The sequence below is a fragment of the Halichoerus grypus genome, chromosome 1 (genome assembly GCF_964656455.1).
Source record: "Halichoerus grypus chromosome 1, mHalGry1.hap1.1, whole genome shotgun sequence".
Taxonomy (NCBI): Eukaryota; Metazoa; Chordata; class Mammalia; order Carnivora; family Phocidae; genus Halichoerus; species Halichoerus grypus.
In genome coordinates this window covers 10,928,999-10,949,536 of record NC_135712.1, presented here as the reverse complement: position 1 = coordinate 10,949,536, position 20,538 = coordinate 10,928,999, and the positions used below count along the sequence as shown (strand labels likewise).

General features: G+C 47.0%; 1 protein-coding gene across 7 annotated transcripts in view; it reads right to left on the bottom strand.

Annotated features, from left to right (window-relative positions):
* Positions 1–20,538, bottom strand: part of RUNX1 (RUNX family transcription factor 1) — a 246,961-nt gene that overhangs the window by 64,750 nt on the left and 161,673 nt on the right. For all 7 annotated transcript variants that reach the window (XM_078077424.1, XM_036101889.2, XM_078077258.1 and 4 more), the window contains 2 exons: positions 19,837–19,993; positions 812–916 (listed from right to left, as the gene is read on the bottom strand). In XM_078077424.1, coding sequence (XP_077933550.1) covers positions 812–916; positions 19,837–19,993 — 262 coding nt within the window. The remainder of the gene's footprint in view (positions 1–811; positions 917–19,836; positions 19,994–20,538) is intronic.

Here is a 20,538-nt window from a genome sequence, read left to right as displayed (position 1 = left end):
CTCATTTTCCACCAGGGACCTGATACGGTTTGGAGGCATGCCGACGCTGGGCAGAACCCAGCCTCCGTCCTGGGGAAGGGTGTGGCTCTGGAAAAGAGTGTTACTCTTGTGTTCACTCAAAGATAGTCATTAAGTCACCGTGAAGACATCTTTCTGCAGACTAAACAACCCCACTGCTTTTTAAAAAAGCTCTCCTCACAGGAGTTCTTTTTTTGGTACCGTCTTTCTATATTTACTGGTTTTCCCCCAGGAATTCTTCTGCCCTCCCATTCTCTATTTTCATCAGTCCTGTAATAAGATTCTGATCTGTGCCACAGAAAGAAAAAGGTCATTTTCATAGTTTTCATCTCTGGCCTTAACAAATGAATAAAAGGCCAGCATGGATAGTAATCAGCCCCTTGTGGTCCACTCTGAAGCTCAGAGGCATTTTTTGGCCTCCCCTGTGGCTGGCCAATCTTCCATTTACTGTTTGTTTCTGATCCTGTTGAACTTCACCGTGTATTTGAGGGACTAGTCCTCAGTCTCCTGAGGCCCCCAAATGCTTCGAACACGCACTTGACTCAGCCCAATTTGCTTCTCTGCCCCCTAAGAGAATGCTTTAAAAGGAGCCCAGGGCTCAGAGACAAACTTTGAGGGGTGAGTGTCAACAATAAAATCCTTTCTCCCTGCAGGGGCCTCACAGTCCTCTCTGACAGAGGTTTTAGCCACATTTGAGCAGTGACAGTTCAACCCAAGGATTCTGAGATACCATCCCCGGTGCCTCAGTTTACCAGCCCAGAAGGTGTGCCAGCCCCATGGGGGGCCCACTTACTTCGAGGTTCTCGGGGTCCATCCACTGTGATTTTGATGGCTCTGTGGTAAGTGGCAACTTGCGGTGGATTTGTGAAGACGGTGATGGTCAGAGTGAAGCTTTTCCCTGTTGGAACACAAAAGAGAACACCGAAAAATGAGGGCATGGTCTGAATATATCTTCTGGGTAGTTGACCATTAATTTATGCTTTCCAGCCCTCAGACTGGAAAGGTGGTACTTCTTCAGCATAAGTGAGTGGTTTTTCCAACACTGCCTTAGCTTTGGCTTCCCTTAAATTCTGGAATGCACACCTTCGGTGTTTGTCTAGATGTTAACACTTTGCATGGTTATGCGGCTTTCGTTAAATCATCAATAAACAACACAGGATCAAGAGAGATTCGGTTTTGTTTTCTTTCAAGTCGAGACTCCAGGGAACATGGGATCGGATTGGCAGCTGTCCACTCCCCCGTAACTGTCCCCAAGGAGTAAAAGAAACCGTATCCCTCTTTCCCTTCTAACATTGCCTGTCCCTCTAAGGGTTAGGAAAGACAGAATTCCTGGGTTTGTGAATAGGCAAAGTTAAAATTATTCTCTCTGTATTTCAAAAACACTAATTGCTGGTTAATTGACTTTAAATATTACTTTTAAATGCTAGATGTTATTAGAGGCACTCAAGGGATTGGCCAGACAAAATTTATAGTCAATAAACTGACTTAACGATATGTAACTGACAGATTGAGATTCAATAAGGACTATAAACATATACACACACGTGGATCTCCACCTAAGCAGTTTACGTAAACACGTGGGACGTGAGCGTGTTTTCATTACAGATGTCTACCGCGATGCTTTTGGTAACTTTTAAAAACTATTTAAAAATATTTTTATAAGTTAGAAGACAATTACTAACATGGAAGTAAATAATTAATATAAATAGACCAACAATTAATATTAATAATATAAGTATTAATATGCACCTATATTAGTAATTTAAAACATTTCTCCTTGGCCAAGTGGTTCAGAGGATGAACTCTGGGTTTGAACTCTGGCTAGCTGTCCTTTGGCAAGGCCCTAGACCCCTCTGTGCCTCAGCATTTCCCATAGCATGCTGCACCTTATAGCATTTTGGGGGAAGTTAAATGAGTTCATAGGAGTAAAACCATTAAAACAGTATCTGGGGCATGATATTCGAAGGTATGCGTGCGAGTGTGTGTGTGTGTGTGTATGTGTGTTGTGCTCACTTTTACTATTTTTCTTTTTCTCTTTCTCAGAGTTCCCCAACAGGATTCTAAGGTTTGACTAAGCATGATGTTCGGACCGCCCACATCAGGGCAGTGGGTTTCTATTTAACAGTTTCTCCTCTTAGTCATGTAAAATGAAACAAAACCAAAAAGAAATGAAAGGAAAACAAAACAGGTCCATTCATTCCCCTATCTGTTCTGAAACCGTTTAAAAATCAACTTGTCCAAAAAAAAAAAAAAATCAACTTGTCTTCCTTCCTCAGGTTAGAGCAGGATACTTTCAACTGTCATGCATGTTTTAATACAAAAGAAAGCCACAAAAAAAAGTTCAGTAAAAATACAGTAGACCCTCCAACGGCACAGAGGTTAGGGGTGACGACCCCTGCACTGTTGAAATTCGTGTATAACCTTTGACCTACCCAAAACTACCATTAGCCTACTGCTGACCGGAAGACTCACCCACAATGTAAGCAGTCAATTAACACATATTTTGCATTTCCTTTGTATTATATACTGTGTTCTTACAATACAGTAAGCTAGAGAAAAGAAAACATTATTAAGAAAAGTCCTATAATACAGTCCTATACTGTATTTATCGGAAAAAATCTGCATGTAAGTGGGCCTGCGTGGTTCAACCCATGTTGTTCAAGGGTCAACTGTGTCATCTTTGGCCGCAGCAAGCCAGCGATTCCTAATCATGAAAAGTCACCAGGGAACAATCCCCAAGGATCTGTACTGTGCCTCCAGGGAAGACTACGATAAGAAGAACAATGACAAGCTGCGATTGGATGCTGAAACCGGCTTTGTCCGGCCTGGCTTTACAGCCAAAGTCACGGCCAACCTATCTGCCAGGCGAGGTGAGGTTGCTTTCTGGGGAGAGGTGCCCATGGGGGCCAGAGCACTGGAGAAGTCCGGGAGGCCTGGCCCTCAGACTGATCTTCCCATCGGCAGCTCTTCTCTTCTGGAAGCCCGAGAACATTCCTTTTGGGCTTTAGGGATTTGCCATCTTGAGGACATGGTTCACGTGTGGCTGCAGGAAGACGCCCCAGATCACCTCTCCCCTGGCATCTGGCCAAAGTAGGGGGGCTGGCAGGAGGGGCCGCAGGTCAGGTCCAGCGAGCGAGGTGGGCACGGTGATGTGGAGGTGGGGGGCTCTTCCTGCAAGAGGGTTAGGTCGGAGTTCTTGTAACTAATGATTTGACCTCTCCAGTCTTCTGGTCTGCAAAACAGGCGGTTCCGGGCTTGTGGGATACCTGCAAGGTCACTTGCAACTCTGACCGTATCTTCTGAGTTCGCAGCCCTCCCGGCGCCCTCGTTCACGGACACATGTGTGCTTCCTCGGTTGCCTGTGGCTTCAGCCTTTCAGATTCCACAAAAACACTGGATCAGCGTCCTAGGGCTGCTGTAACAAACCAGCACAGACCCGGAGCAGAGGCTGAAGACACAGAAATGCACTCTCTCACACTTCTGGAGGCCACAAGTCCAAAATCAAGGTGTTCGCAGGGCCATGCTTCCTCTGAAGGCTCTAGGGGAGGATCCCTGCTGGCCTTGCCCCAGTGCTGGTAGTTGCTGGCAATCGGTTTGCAGCCGCATTATGTAGTTTTTGCCTCTGTTGTCACATGGCCTTCTTCCCCGTGGGTCTTTGGTCTCCAAATCAACTTCTCTTTATAAGGACACCAGTCATTGGAGTTAGGGCCCACCCTAACCCAGAATGCCCTTGCCTTATTGATTACATCTGCAAAGCCCCTCTATCGAAATAAGGTCACATATTCCGAGGTTCCTGGTAAGCATGAATTTTTAGGGAACATTATTCAACCTAGTTCGAGTTCAGACACCGAGTGTCTTAAGAATTCCGGTCTTGGCACTGAGTCACAGCTTCTTCACGGGCACCTGCGCATTTTACCCCCAGAAATGGGTCGCATCCCTGTGGCAGCCCTGCTATAACCATCCTATACTTGGTTTCCTAAATGACAGCAAAGAATTACCGTCTTTATAATACTGGCATTTCTAGATTTGTGGAGAACTTACAAACTTTCAAACACTTTCCCATATACTATTGCATTTGGTCCTTATAATGCTCTCGTGAAATAAACAAGATAAATTTTATTGTTCCTGGTTAATAGGTAGCAAAGCTAAGGGTCAGAGACGTTAAGCAATTTGCCCAAAGTCACACAGCTTGTATACACAAAAGAACCCAGATCTCTCAGCTTTACACCCACTGTTCTTCACATTATTGTCATGGGATCCCAAATCTCTACTTGCAAAGTCGGTGACATCAGCACCGGGAATCCAGACTCTTGGTAGTTTTCCCCTGCTCTACCACTGCCCAAAAAACTGAATATAGGGACATCTGGATGGCTCAGTCGCTTAAGCATCTATCTGCCTTTAGTTCAGGTCATGATCCCAGGGTCCTGGGATCGAGCCCCACGTCAGGTTCCTTGCTCAGCGGGAAGCCTGCTTCTCCCTCTGCCCCTTCCCCTGCTTGTGCGCTCGCTCTGACAAATAAATAAATAAATAAAATCTTAAAAAAAAAAAAAAGTGAATATAGTCCCGGGGGCCTCACTATACCCAGAATGTGCTTGACAGCTAACTGCAAGCGTGGGTTATAATTCAAAAGCAGCTTCTCACTGAGCTGAATTTGGACTCCTGGCAGTTGAGTGTTTAATGCCGCCCCCTGGTTAACCACAGATTGGCCTACTTAATCGGGAATGAAATTCAACCAAAGTGAATATTTGTGAAATTGTTGCTCATAATTATAATTCTATTATTTTATGCCCATCATTTTATGTGCAGTCATACAAAGTGCCTGCCCAGCAAAAGCTACTAGCTGGAGCGTTTTGGCCCCAGTGACGTGGTTCACCAAGGTGGAGATATTCTGGTCGCTTCCCTCACAATGGGCTCTTGTTTAAAGCCTTGAGCACCGGGACATCTGCTTATTACCTCATAGACGGAGGTAATAAGTGATGACATTTTGTTCACAGGTGTGTGTGACATTTTCCCACTCCAGGAAAACTCTGCCTTCCACTTCCTCGTGCTCTTCCGACCCGCCCTGGCACTGTGCTTGATAACTGGGGACAGTTGGCCAGTGGGCACACGGGACTGACCCGCTGAGCTTCAGGACCCCCCACACTCTGCCCCCCACCACTTCCCGGCCCATCCCTCTTGAGACGCAGCCCATCTTGGCCAGCAACTGCGGAAGTGGTAGCCGCACCCCAGAATCACACGCGTTACTCGCCAAATTCCCTCATTAAAATGACCTATGGGCCTGGTATTTTAAGTGCGTGGGTGTGGAGGGTGAAAGACTCTCAAGTGTTTTTCTCAGCAAGCTGTAGCCAGAACAGTAAGTCAGAGAAGAGCAAAGGCGCGAGGGCTGGCTAAATAACAGCCACTCCAAGAGTGGACCAAATGCAGGACCAAGTGCAGGGGTGGGAGCACGGTGCTGCCGTAGAGACAGCTGATGCTCAGCCCTGCAGCCTGGAGCCAGTCCTTGCCAAGAGAGCCTTGAAGGCTCCCCGCAGCCCTGGCTTTGGCACCAGGAGACAAGCAGGGGCCTTGGTCAGTGCGCAGGTGACCCTGGGCGTGCCGCAGCTCTGGGTTCCCCAGGAGGCAAGCTGCAGGGTTACAGGTGTCCTGCATGGGGTTTCACAGTGGAGGGAGCTAACCAAGCGGGGAGGGGCACTGAGACCTTCCTTCTCCCCCTCATGGAGACCTAACCCCAGCCCAGACAGCAGCCTCCGCACTGGCCAGTGGTTGGGTTCTAGCAGGAAACTATTTAGAAGCACAAACACGAGGAACGAATAAGGTGGGAGGACACAGTAAGGGACAGAAGGGCTGCCTGATGCCCAAAAGCAGCAAAAGATAAGGCACTGATTATACAATCTGGGGGCCCTGGGAATCTACAGAGGGCTAGGCCTAGTAGGGACTCTCAAGTCAAAATGCCTGTGTCTTAAATCTCTCCCACTTGCTAGTTGTGTGACCTTGGGCAAGTTACTTAACCCATCTGGAGCCTCTGCCTTGTCATCTGTGAAATGGGGGTAATACCAGTCCTTCCATCTCACAGTGCCATTATGCAAGTGAAATGAAATAATGAGTCAGGAAATACCAGTTTAATTATCGTTAAGAGACGTGAGAAACGTGATTCCGCAAAGACTGAGCCGTGGGCGATGCGGGGAGGAGGAGCAGGTGAGGAGGGCTGCTGGGGTCTGACGGGGGAGGTGGGTGAGCACGTCAGAGCTGGGCAGGCGGCGCCCACAGAGCTCCAGCAGGCCCAGCCCCTCTTCCCCAGGAATTCCTGCAAACCAAGGCAGAGCGTCCAGGGCGGCCGGCCGGACAGCAGAGCGAGGCCTCCAGACCCATCAGGGAGACGGCACGTTTAACTCGAACGTCAAGTTCACTGCGGCCCCGCCAGCTGGCGACCTCCGCGCTGAGCCGCCTTATAAACAAGCTGGGCCAAATGCTCCCCGTGGAGCCCGTGTCCTCCCCCTCGACGCCAGCTTGTTCATCCAAGTGCCAGGACGCAATACTGACTGCTTTATTTAGTTGGGAAGAAGGTCACGGGCGAGTCCTCCCGGACGCTCGCCGCCATGACGGGCGCGGCACGGCGGCCCCCGGGCCTGCGGAGCTCGGACAGCCAGCTGTGGTCTCATAAAGCCGCGGCTGGACACGGCAGTTCCGCACGGCCCGGGCGCCCACCCCACTTCCTCACCGCATCTGGGAAGTGGCTAAACCTCAGAACTGCTTCCCGAAGGGCCGCGGGGCGGGGGGAGGGGGAAGACGAGGCGTGAAGGCCACTCAAACTCATCTCTGGTCCAGGAGTGAAACAGCAGGTTCGGAAGCGGGGGGCCCTGTCCCATCACAGCAACGTCCCCCTACGCCAGTGGCGTCAGGGGCGACTTTCTGACTAACCCCCGTCCGACTGTGACTGTCCCTCCCGGGGTTGGCTCCTGGCGAGCCAAGCCCCCTGCTGGGGCTCCTCAGCCAGCTGGGCTGTGTTTCTCTCACTCTCCTTGGGGTCCGTTTGGACCCGTGAGTCATCTTCTCCTTTTCGGGCAGTTTCGGTGGGATGTGAAACTTGCCCTTTGTCACGCAAGGGAAGGCCGTAGGCACAGAGGACCGTCTGCCTTGGGGGGCTGGGGGGGGGGGGGTCAGACCGCGCGCGGGACACACCAGCACGGTTTTCACACATGCGTGCATCGCTGCAGGAAAGCAGGTTGGGCTCACACTCTAAACACTTCAGGCAGCACGTAAGGAAAAATCAAAGGAAACACAACACAACAAAACAAAACACAACAACGCAGCTTTTGAAAAGCAAGAAAGCCCGTGAAGGCTCCAGTTTGGCTCTTTGCAAATTCTGGAAATCCCAACAGATTCTGAAATGTCGCCGGAGGATTTCTCCTTTTACCATATAGATTGTGTCGGGCCTACTTTTTCATCAAGGATAACTGAGTATGGAAATTAATGCACCCTCAGATTCCGAGGGGAAATCTGAATTGGGGGTATTTTTCACAAAATCGTTTTAATTTACATTTCTCACTTTTCCACTGGATCAACCTAACGGCCAACATTCATGCTTTTGCTCCCTGTCCATTTCGTCATCCAAACACACACCACGACGTTTGACAGTCGAGCTGTATCACTGTTTATTTGGGGATTTCTGAAGAGGGTACAGACCCTTCAAGTGGCACAGAGTTTCCTACTTTCTCTAAATTGAATGGAAATTAAGATGTTGGTGCGTATCCACTTGCATGCAAAGGGCCCCCATGTGTTTGCAGATGTGTTTATCTAATTGTACCTGCAGCCACCCAGGCAAAATGCAGGTGGGAGGCCCATGCTAGTGGCACCCCTTCCCCAAAGTTTACTGACAGGTGTTCAAAACACAAAGTTTTTCATAAAAAACAGATTTTTTTTTTTTTTTTGGAATGATGGGATTGCTTGAAAAAGAGTTTTACTTACAGAAAACCAACATGAAAAGCATTTTCTCTGGAGATGTTCTATAAAAACAAGCTGAGGACAGGGACAGCATTTTATTAATCTTTGTGTCTTCTGTTCCGAGGCAATAAAAAATGTCTGATAACTGGATCGATGAATTCTTCTATAAACTTTCAGTTTTGACAGCTGGTTCTTTATGATATCTGATTTCACTTTGAAAGCATCGCTTTCCTTTTTTCTGTGGCTTGGGTGTGAGCAACTCAGGTTTACCAAAGGAATGGAGGACAAGCTTTCTTCTCCAGGGAGAGTATTTACCAAACCCAAGACGCTATGATGCGTATGTGACCTTGCACTCTTTTCCCTAGATTTCACGGTCCCTTGTTGATCTTCCTTTTTCTTTTGGTATCACAGTTCCTGACTATCTTGGTGGAAGAATCAAGTATTAATCCTTTTAGTCCAAACACTTCCAAGACCCTGAATTCACAGCTCTCTTTAGGCCAAGGCCACGCCTGTCGCCCAGAGAGCCCTCTGGTTGGTGACCCAAGTTCCTCAGCAGAGGTTGAGCTAGAAGCTAACATAGGACAGGTGATCAAAGTGGCCTCGTCCTAGCCCTGATTCTGCTTGTGTGATGGCCCATGGCCTCAAATACACAGCCCAACACCACACTGGTGCTACCCAGAGCTCCCAGGGGTGGACACTCAGAAGGCAAGGCAGCGCTGGGGTCTTCTCTTTAGACCGCACAGTGGCTGCTTCCAGGAAGCATGGGGGCAGGTGGGTGTGGAGGCTTAGAAGGAAGAAGAGGGAGGCTCCAGGCAAGGCTGGGGGTGTGGCAGGCAGGGCCTGGCAGGAGTGGACTCTGGGCACAACGACATTTACCAAATGAGCTATCTGCAAACCGGGTATGCACACGTCTGAGGCTGGCCTGCAGGGAGAACTGGGAGTTCTTGGTCTTTGAACCCCCCAGCATGCTTTCCCTTCCTCAGTCTGCAATCTGACTATCTTCCTACAATTTGTATCTGGGTATGTCAAGTCCCTGCTGAAAACAAGTCGGCGGTTCTCCATTTCCCTGGGAGCAGACCAAATTCCCGTGTGGATGGTTGTCAAGGTCCTGAGCAACTCTCTGGGTCTCATCCTGCTCCAAGACCTTCCCCAGCGGGCCACCCAAGTATCTCCTGGCTCCTGGACAGGCCAGGCATTTCTCCCCACCCTATTTTCTCTGCTTGGACACTCTTCACCTCGATAACCTCTTCCACACCCTGAAATGTCTCAACCGAGATGACAATTTGTCCAGGAAGACCCCTCCTCTCTTCACTAGGTTCTGCACGGCTGCTCCTTTGCTCTGTCGCACCTGCCCATGGTGCTGACCGCTCAGAACACTGATGGCCTGCTTAACTGTTGGCCCCTCGCTAGCCCCTGAAGGCTGTGGCTTCTCTTTGGCTGACTTTTGTATCTCCAGTGGGAGCCCGGTGCCTGGATATTGGTAGGTGCACAATGCGTATCTGATGAACGACTGGATAAAGAATGAATGAGATACCCTCACCAAATGACCTCGTGGGGTGGGGGTCAGTTCTCAGAAAAAAGCAATGGACATTATACTTCCCTGATTGGAAGGGTCCAAAGCCTGTGCGAGACTCACCAATATTAAAATGGAGAACACAAGGTCCTGGCTGTGTCAAAACATCCAGCAAATGTCTGCAATGATCATATTATTATTATCATCGTATTTACTTATGAATATTTATGAAACTCCTGCTACGTCTCCGGCATGCTCATTTTACGAGGTTCTTTGCAGGATAAAGGAATTCCTTCCATCCAGGAGTGGACACTGGAAAACAGTCTCCTTCCCAACGTTCTGATTCAGGGACTCAGGGGCTGACCCCACCTGCTCTCAACCCACCTCCCCCAGTGCTTCTCATTGCAGAGGGAAGGACCATGCTGAGGTGAGTGAGAATTCTTCTTCCTGAGTCCTGCCACACAGACATCATCTAGTTGCAATCATCCTGATAACCTTCAAAGTGTGTATGAAGGGCACCATCACACCTACTGCACAGAAGGGGAGACTGAGGCCAGCACCTCTTAGCGAGTCCTGCAAGGGCATCCGCTTCTCATACATGTCACGCTACTTTCCAAAGACCCACAGAATCATCACAACTAGACGTATGTGTTCTATGTTGTCATTATGAATCAGAGGACCCTCGAATGGGAGACAATGGCTTTAGTATCATCTAGAACCCATGGATTTGGACAGAATGCAAGATGGTAGCATAGTAAGAGACCTTTCCAAGCCGTAGCCAGATTAATGAATTCCCCATTTATAGCTGGCCAGAAAAAAAAAAAAGTGCATGGATGTTCACTTGCAGTTTCTGAAACTGCTGAGATACAACCTTAAAATGGCTTCCAGTGGGACAGCCAGGATGTCCTTAAGCACGGTCCAAGGCAGGCTGTCGTGAGACTACCATAAAACTCCCTAAACTTGGGTGGAGTCAGCAATTACCGTACAGGAAGAATGTGATGCTGCCGGGTGCCAGCCTGCGGAGCCCAGCGACAGGACAAAGGGATTATTCTGCTTCATTGTGAAAATGCAGTGTTTATTGTTAAAATACGGTTGGGAATTAAAGGGGCATGTATGAATCATAAATATTTGCATGCCATTAATGTTTGGACAAAAGACTTGGAATGGCTACGTTGGGAGAACTTCTTTTCCCATGAACAACAGTGCTTCATATTACAGGACATATTTAATTTCGTCTCTGCCATTGCTAATCTGAAATCTCAGTGCCCGCTGCGTATAACTCTTTCACGACCTGAGAACTCCACGCGGCTGAGGAGCCAGGACCAGCGTTGAGGTTCCCTTCCTGGAAAACTCATCTGTTTGGATAAACAAAAAAGCAGGTCCCTATTGCTCGTTTGTTACGAGCTCACAGAGTTTCCATCACCTCCTCTACCGCGTTAGTGTCCCTGAAGCAGATAAACCCCGTAAAGCAATCGTGCTTATAGTGTGTCTTAGGTCAGGCAGTCCTCCCTGCACACCCCATCCCCGCAAGGACAAAGCCAGAATCAGGCTCAGAAAGGTCAAGTCACTTGCCCACGGACGTGCAGCTCTGTGCTAGTGTTCTCAACAGGGGGCCATCCCTCCACCCCCCGTCCCCAAGGACATTTGACAACGCCTGTGGACATTTGTGGCTGTCACAACTAGGAAGGGAGATGCTATTGGCCCCTGGGCTGAGGCCAGGGATCCTGCTAACCATCCAACAACACACAGGGCAGCCCCACAGCAAAGACACACCAGCCCTAAGTGTTGATAGTGTTGAGGGTGAGATGCTCTCCTCAGCAGAGAATCCAGTAAAGCCCACGTACGTGTGAACCACAAGACTACACTGCCCAGAGAGCAAGAGGACTGGGGTAGTCACTCATTCGAAGACGTCTCATGAGTCTCCGCTCTGCACCAGGCACGGGTGATACCACAAGGTGCCTAGAATTTCTAGGTCTTGAAAATTCTTGGGCGTCCACCTCTTAGGAGTCGCAGGCACATCTCTCAGGGTGCTTGGGTCTCAGTTATCACCACAGTGTCCCCACGCATGCCCGCTGTTCTTGAGCTCTGGCCCTGGCGACCTTCACTCCCAAGCACATGTAGGGACAGCACATGGGCTCTGTGCAGTCCCCAGGACAGATGATACCCGTGAGCTCCCACTCGGATAGCGAGCTGTCTCAGCCTATTTGACACGCACTGGAGCTCCATGCCGAATCTGGGAGATGGTTGCTTTACTGAGGGGAGCGTAAAAGAAGCAGGTGTATCCATGGGGCAGGAGAGTTAGGCGTGGGGCTTTCCATGCAGGGTAAAAGCAAGCAACCAAATAAAAACCAGAGAAAGCCCTCACGGCAAAACTTACTCAAGAAATTCAACCCGCAGCAGACGCTACCTGGATAAGAACCCCTAGCGGACTCTTCGGATTTTTTTCAAACCACCTTTGCCTGAATCTCAGTATGGGAAACAGGTGAGAGCAGATGTGTTAGGGCAGGTGGGAGAAAGCTCTGGGAGAATCCACCCGTCTGTCTGTGGTACCTGAAAACCCAGGGCCATCTCAGAGATGACCAGCAACTTGGGTCCATTCTCTGCTCCTTCTATATGTCCCCCCCCCTTTTTTCAGGTGTGCAGACCAAGCCCTTTCCAGCGTCTGCAAGGTATCTGTCAGTGATGCATTCCAGGACTTGGCTTTTCGCACTTTTTAGTTCGAGTGGACACTGGCCATTCACATCCACTTGTGTTCCTGGGTCGGAGGATCTGCGGTCCCGGACTGAAGCCCTCTGGGGGTTGGTGCTGAGCACTGAGAAGCCGGCAGGGTACTTTCATTTTTTCTGACAGTCCCTGTGGACCTGCACCTGTGGGACATTCCTGGGGGAGCAGCTGCAGTGGGGGAGTCCTCCAGGAAGAGCTTCTCCTGCTATGTGGCCCACCCCACCCGCAGCCTCTCCTGGCCCCCACCCGGGATGTTCCTGTTCGGAGATGGGGCAATTCTATGCATACGGAACACTGGTATGTTTTCATACTTAAAACAAGACTTTAATATTCAGTGATGCTTTCTAATTTTATTTTTTTATTCTCTGTGCACTTTTTAATGTAAGTGTTTCATGCATTTTGTAGAGAGGCAGAAAGTGAGGGCAGAGGGGCAAGGGAGACATTTTACAACTTCTTATGAATGAGTGTGATGTGGGATGAGTGTTCTCAATCTCGGCAGGACTGACATTTCAGACGGGTAACGCTGCTGTCGGGGACTGTCCTAAGCACCGCAGGGTGTATAGCAGCGTCCCTGGCCTCCGCCCACTAGATGATCACGGCAGTCCCCCATCCCAGCTGTGAGAGCTAAACGTGTCTCTAGCTATTGCCAAGTGTCCCGTGGGGGTCAAAATCACCCTAGGTGGGAACCACTGAGAGAGACCACCATCAAAATCGACAAGCAGATGGATAGATAAAATACCAACTGTGAAGTGCCGGGTGGTTTCCAATGGGACGATGAAGGCAGAGCATCTGGAAAGACCCAGCGGTGCAGGTGCTGAAGACACACCATTTAATGGGGCAGACAAAGCCTTATTATGAGATGAGTTGAGGTCTGCTCCTCATTAATTCTAAATAGATAAATAGATACTGATTGTACTCCATACGACGGTTTCAAATAAGAATGAAGGAAAAACATCTGTAAAGACCCACTCAAATAAGAATGAAGGAAAAACATCTGTAAAGACCCAAAACCACTGCCTTGAGCAAACTGGAATGTTTCCACCTCGGAACAGGCCCATCCCTCCTCGCCTTGTCTGCCCAGATCTGATAAGCACACAGATCACCAACTGTGCTCAAACCGCCCATATTCCTGTGCATTGCCTTTGTTTCAGCCAAGGAGAGTCTCCTTTGTTTGCATACAGTGACTCAGTAAGGGCCACCAGCACCCATGAGAATGCCTGCCGAGCCCTCCCATTAACCAGACCCAGGCGTTTCCTTGAGTCGGGAGGCTTCGGGGAGCTGGTATGGATCTGCAGTTTGCGCCACCCGTACATTCGTAATGACGGGCTTAACTCTCCAGGTATAAGCAGGGATTAATCCAAATTGAAAAACAAACCGGAAATTTACTTACATCTTCTTGGAGAAAAACACAGGTTAAGTAGCTTCTAAACGAATGCGTCCTCACCAAAAAATCACAAGACAACACATTTTGAATCCGGCAGCTGAAAGGCCATGAGCCTCTCGAAGGAGCTTGTTGGGATCGCTTCGTGGTTTGGGGGTCCTCAACTACCTGAAATCCTCCCTGGAGACAGTTCAGTGTCAACAAATGGAGTTCCTACATGGATCCATGCCCAATATAGGCCAACAGAGGCTGGGCAACATGCTTGAGTCCCAAATCAGCGCAGGGCAAAGGGTACAACAAGGAGAGCTCCGTTCTGAGCACAGACCGAAACGTGCCTCTCTTGAGTGCGGGACTCACAACACAGCTGATGAAGGGCGGCAGACGTTGCCTGGAGTCCACTAATGCGTGTGTATAAAATAAGAATCTCGAAGAACAGCAATTCGTCCCCGACGCCCCGAGAGTGAGCAATAAAAGTGGCATATTTGGAAGTATTCCCATGAATACTCATTCAATCCATGCTGCTCACTTATTAATTTTTGTTAATTGCATCATTTAGGCTTCAATGAGAAGATGTGATTAGCATGCATTTAGTCCCGAAGATAATTTGGTCCAAGAAGACTTCTCAATGGGAGGGCGGATGCCTGTGTGCACACACGAACACAGACACACCCCACTGACTGAAAGTCCAACAGATCCTCCAAAACCACATAACCTCTACATACTGACAGGACACAACTATTTATAAACATCCCCTTACTGATCTGAACTCGTTTCATAATCAACAGAAAGAGAACAGTCAGCAGACAGTATACCCTCTCTCTTTTCCGACAATTTTTCCTAAAAAAAAAGAAATAACACAGACTATGCTCTTCCATAACCAATCTTCTCCACCCTCTCTTGCCCCTCGCCAACCAGCACAGAAAGAAAATACAAAACTGATTTATTAGAACCAGAGCAGCGTTGCAGCCGTTGGCCGGATCACTGTTTATGTCTATAATGCTTGCTGCTGAAACAGGAAGCTCTAAAAATCATTGAACCATTATTTCTCTCGGAGGCTCTTTCTGACTGATAGCCCGCGGTCCCCACCAAAAGGAACCGCCTTGACCAAACGCAAGCCGGCCGGCACAGAAGGGGTGGAGGGTGGGTGAAGCCTAGCATCTGACCACCAACTCTGAAATATTGTTCATACCATTAACTTCATTTTTAAAAAAAGCTGTCTGACACCAACGGTGAAGTCTGGCACTTCATAAAATCAGCAAGAAAACCGTGAAGAGATAAATTGTGAAATTCTATGTTCCAAGCATAAGCAGTTTCCAAGAGAGCTTTCCTCCTTGGTCCTTGCCATGGTGTTGGCAGGGACAAGGACTGCCAGGGGTAGCGGCTGGGGGTAGGAAGCAACTTGCTTTGAGAACGTGTTACTACCCTTTTATTGGCAAATGGGAAACAGAATGAGAAACCTGATCTCTAAAGATGAATTCTCCATCAGATCCAGGACACCAGCTTTCGACCTGCCATCTAAAGGAATTATTTGCTAGGGCTGCCCGGAGCTTGGTGTCTCAGAAGCTGGGTCTTTTGTTGTTGTTGTTTTTAATCATGCCTTTTTCTTGTATTCTCTCCAGGAGATCTGATTGCCAGCTTATTATCTTGAATGTTGCCCATGGAACAACTCTGGGGTTGTCAGATAAATTTTTCCTACCCCTCTTTCTGGGACTCTGGGATGGAGGGGAGAATGCCTTGGATCCTATGATAATATTGTGAGTCATTCCGACCATTTCTTAGTAACAACCGCTCCATAAAGACACGTCTCTTTGCGTGTAGGATACCAGGACAGTTTAAATGGACCTTCCTTTCATCTCAGCCATGGTCTTTCACTCGTCTGAAAGCAACCTCCCCATACTGTTCCCCAAATAATGCAAAATACCGTAAGAATGAAACTGCCTTAAGTAACAAACATTACGCAAATATGCAATAACCCAGATTGTGACAGGGTAAATATTATGTCTGAGAAGACATCCATAGCAAGAATATAATGAAGGAATTTCATTTTATAAAAGCATTGGGAAAGGGTACTATTTTGAAAGTGGGGGAAGACTGAAGTTGCCAGGGAGGTCAACATAAACAGAAATTCCTCCAAGGAATTAAACCCCATTGTAACAGACAGGAGAACTCCCAGACCTCAAGGGGCTGAGTGTGGAATTCACACTGCAGCGCAGCAGGGGTCGGGGGAGAGGGAGAGGTAAAGGGGGGAAGGGAGAGCTTAGGCATTCACTAGGCAAGAGGCTATAATAAAATGGGCCCCTTCCCCTTTTAAGGGACTACATGTGTGCATACCTGATGACCTACGGGAAGTTTGGACCAGCAGTTTGAATGGGATCTATTTTCCTAATTATACAAACCAGGTCCTGGCTATAATAAAAACAGGTGCTACCAAAACACACAGGGTGCAAGAAGAATGTCCACCTCGTCTGTTCATTTATTCATATTCCAGTTATCTACTCTGTGCAGCCCGGTGTGAGGCTGGCCCTCCATGGTCAAGACAAAGTTCCAAATTCACAGACGCTTGGCTTGGGGGTCCGTGGATCCCCAGAAGGTCCATAAATGAGCCTCAACAGTCCTGGAAACTGGAACTGTGCATGAAACTCTGGGTAGAAGAGCACATGCATATTTCTTCCCCCCTTGGGAGAAGGCTTCCAAAGGATTTTCACAATTATCTATGATGTTCCCAAAAGATTAAAAAATCATATTCTTAGGAATTAGGAGGAAATTTGCACTGGATTCTCTTCCCCCCCTTTATGATGTGGTTGATGATACGGTCTGGTAGATTTCCTCTTTGGTTCTAAAATGAATTAACTAAAGCCGTATTCCCTGATTGATGGATTCCTTTCCAACTGATTACGTACTACAACAGTGGCGGAAGCACTCACAGATCTCACTGCTAAAATTTCTTCAGTGTCCCTCAGCGGCAGCCACGATACGCTTTCTTGTCACTGAAAATACCAGTGATAACCTGTCTCGACTGTTGATGTCAACCGACGTAAGCTACTGCTAATTAACCTCGCCAAGGAGAAACTCCTTTTGATCCTGAACTTCAATTTTCCGGGAGTGAGGGACGGTTCTTCAGAACCTGTGGTTAAGTGCGAAAGGTTCTGAGCAACCACCTGTGTGCTCTACATCTCCTCTCATCCCCTGTAAAGGCAGAGTCCATTTCTATGGAGACCCTGCATCGAAGGGAGCAAAGCCCAAGGGGGACGTATCCCCTGCACGGGATTTAAATTGGCCAGGAGAAAAAGTAGGGAAGGGGAAGAAGGAAGACGGTTCAGATTACTGAAGGCTTCACCAATATTTTTTAGGGGCCAATGTTGTCAGCAAGGCCCTCAAAGCCGGACGGGCAGGTTTTCCCGGTTGCAGGCTGAACTTGAGGTTATAAGTTGTGATCCTGGATAAGAGCCAGCACTCAGACAGATCAGTTCTGTCGACCAGAGAAAAACCCTTCCACGTCCAACCTCTGGCAATTTCTGTGAGGTTTTCCAAACCCCACGGACTGGCAGCTGGTAAAAGAAAAGGGAGTTTTCTTTCTCTGCCCTTCATTTAGAAGTGAGAACCAAGCCCTTTTGAGAAACCCTCGGATCGGTGCTGTTTGACAGAATGTGAACCTGGCATTGAAATGTTTGGATGAGCCAACAGCCAGGACCTTCTCGGCCACGGTGGCATGTTTATGCCAATGACGTGTTTTTAGGCACATTTTCAAAAACAGAAAATGAAACAGTAAATAGTCTTACGATCGCTTCATAAAACGTAATGAAACTTTTAAAGGGCAAGTTTCAGTGAGGAAGATTAAGGCTAATTGTCAAAATTAGTGAGAATCATCTGTTCTCTTCATAATGGGAAGCAAATTGCAAAAAGAAAAAAAAAATCTGGCAGGCTTTGCTGTTGACACTTACACTCGAGAGAGTAAAATCAAGTTGTATTTTATGACTGGAGAGAGATCACGAGACAAAGTCAAACGGGGCCTTTTGACAGCTCATTTTGTTTTGTAGTATTGACCAAAAAAAACCCCAAACAAACAAACAAAAACCCCCACAAACAAACAGAAAAACAACCCACTCAAGACCAATAATACACAGGGTAACCAGAATTGGGTCAAACACGGAATTAGGGTTCCTGTATTTGGGATTGCTTATGATCACTCCTGGGAAGCCGAGCCCGTTCAAAACAGATATTGTCCGTTTATGGCATTTTCATCGATTTTTTTTTGTTCCAGGTTATCTGAAGACAGCCCAGCCTTGGTTGTAGCTATTTTACTCTTTGGGTTTTATGCAAACTCTAGGGCATACTGGCATGAATCAGGCAGCCAACTGCAAACAATCCACACCTTGGGGAAACAGTTCACTGTTACCCAAGTAAACACAAGGCACCTCTATTAGTCACCCACTCAAAACAGAAATGGCCAATGAGGGACCAGAGACCAGCCCTCAATGCCAGAAAAGGAAGCACGCTGCTTTCAAAATCCCATTCTTTATTATCACCAACTTACTGCACACGGCCCCAAGGCCACCACGGCTCTTCTCATGGGAAAGTGTCACAGGCACGATCCGTTCACGTTTCCCAAACTTTTAAAACCAAAACCTGACACGGGGACCCACATCGATGCACAGCTTTCCCTGGAAGGGCAACCCAAGGCGCCTCAACCATCGTCCCTGATGGTATAAATCCCCAAGAATTGAACCGAGGTTGTTCGCTAGGCTGGTAGGCAGGGGCCAGGCAATAGGCCTTTGTGTTTTATTGGCTTCTCACCTACTCTACCAGCTACTCATCTGAAGCCTTCACGATGTTTTCCAAACACACATCTCTGAATCATAATGTGAATTCCATTTACGGAAAGGCGGGGACTTTTAATATAACAAGTGAACCCATTTAATGACTTTATGCTTTCATATGTTACAGCATCTCTCCTGCTCTCAATAAGTCGATAGAATTTTCTTTGCATTACCCTATTATTAACATAGTTAGTATTACGAACACATATTTTCAATCATGTTGTAAGTTTTTTTTTTGTTTTTTAAATTTTCTCCACCTAGGATTCTATTTTAAAAATGCTTCGGGCAGCTAAGATAGCAAAACTGAAGGCCCAAAAGAGCAACACACCTTTACCCCTTCCTCTCTTCGACTAATCACAGATTTTCTTGTATTTTTGAATGCCTTTATAAAGAGTATGATTACTCTTATGTTTAACTGTCCACTGGTTATACCTTTAAATTTTTTTTTTAATACAAGAGTCATCTACTGCTGTTTATGTATTTATCATGTCTTTTTTAAATTATATTCAAAATAACTTTTATTCATTAGCTTATTCAATACTATATTATGAAAATGAGATTTTCAAAACAAACTATCCTTCCTCCTTCCATTAAACTTCTAGTACTTATTGCTATTTATAAAATACGACTTCAGTTCTTAACAATACAGCAAAAACACGATATTTGAAAATAACTGGAAACCAGAGGAGATTACGAGCCAAAATTCCTCTCTCTGCTCTAATGCTTTAGTAACAGGCATAGAAAAATAAAAGCACACAGAACTGCCCTGACGCAACAGTTCCTTTGGGTAATCCAGTCTTTAACAGATCGGTACTAAAATGTTAACTGGGTCTGACCCCTCCCCCAAATAATAAGAAGGCATCCAAATTACATGTGACAGGAAAGTCATAAATGCCACCACACTGGCCAAACCAGAATGGTACTATCACTGTCTCTTCATATTTTATCATAAAACGGTAAACTTACTTGAAACCACATTTCAATAACCATATACTGTATATCCCTTAAAATGTGATCATTTGAAACTCTGTCCCTTGTCATAGATAGCACATGGATTCTAAGTTAAAGACTCCCCTGATTTACATTTATGATATTAGCAAGTGGAGAATACCAGTTATATAATCTTAGTTTCCACGATGGTGAGTTTTATATTTTTACGTTTTAGTAAAGATGGGAGGGATTTCCTTGAAATTCACAATTCAGTCCATGTTCCAAATCAGTCTTAAACTAATTCAATAATAGAAAGCAACAACGTGAAGGTAGATTCTTGAAAAGATACTACATTTTAAATCCGTATTTTTTTAAAAGCTTGAAGTAGCAATATCAACAAGAAAGACTGTGCTTCCAGGGATCCCATCACAGACACTTCTAGAAGTTCTGAAATCTGGATTTGTTGCCGTGTAAGACTCTGCACCCCCATTTTAGTTTTGATGGATACATACCTCTTCCACTCCGACCGACAAACCTGAGGTCATTGAATCTCGCAACTTGGTTTTTCATGGCTGCGGTGGCATTTCTCAGTTCAGCTGAGTAATTTTCATCATTGCCCGCCATCACAGTGACCAGAGTGCCATCGGGGACATCCCCCAGAGCCACCACCTAAACACCAACCAAGGGACAGATGCAGACATCAGAAATGTTGTAAACTTTTATGCCATTGGTGTATTAATTATTTTAAAATTAAATATATATTAAGTGATCCTTCTTTTAAAAAAAGATTTATTTACTTATTTTAGAGACAGAGTGTGCACAAGAGAGCAGGGGGAGGGGCAGAGGGAGAGGAAGAGGGAGTGAATCTCAAGCAGATTCTGATCTGAGCGCAAAGCCCATAAGGGGGCTCCATCTCGAGACCCTGAGATCACGACCTGAACTGAAATCTAGAGTCGGACGCTCAACCCAACTGTGCCACCCAGATGCAAAGGAATAGCAAAACAACGGGAAAGTTATTAATGGGAAGAATCTCTTTGAATTCCATTATGCAGAACTAAATACAAATTTTGGAGTCCTAAAACATTCACCTAATAAAGCCACCTAAGGTTACATGGTGCAGTTGGGACAAGACTGACTACAGCAAGGACTTTTAAAGCTATGCCTTTTCATGAATGCAATCATCTTAATATCTGAGAAATGCAGTGTCTTGTTTT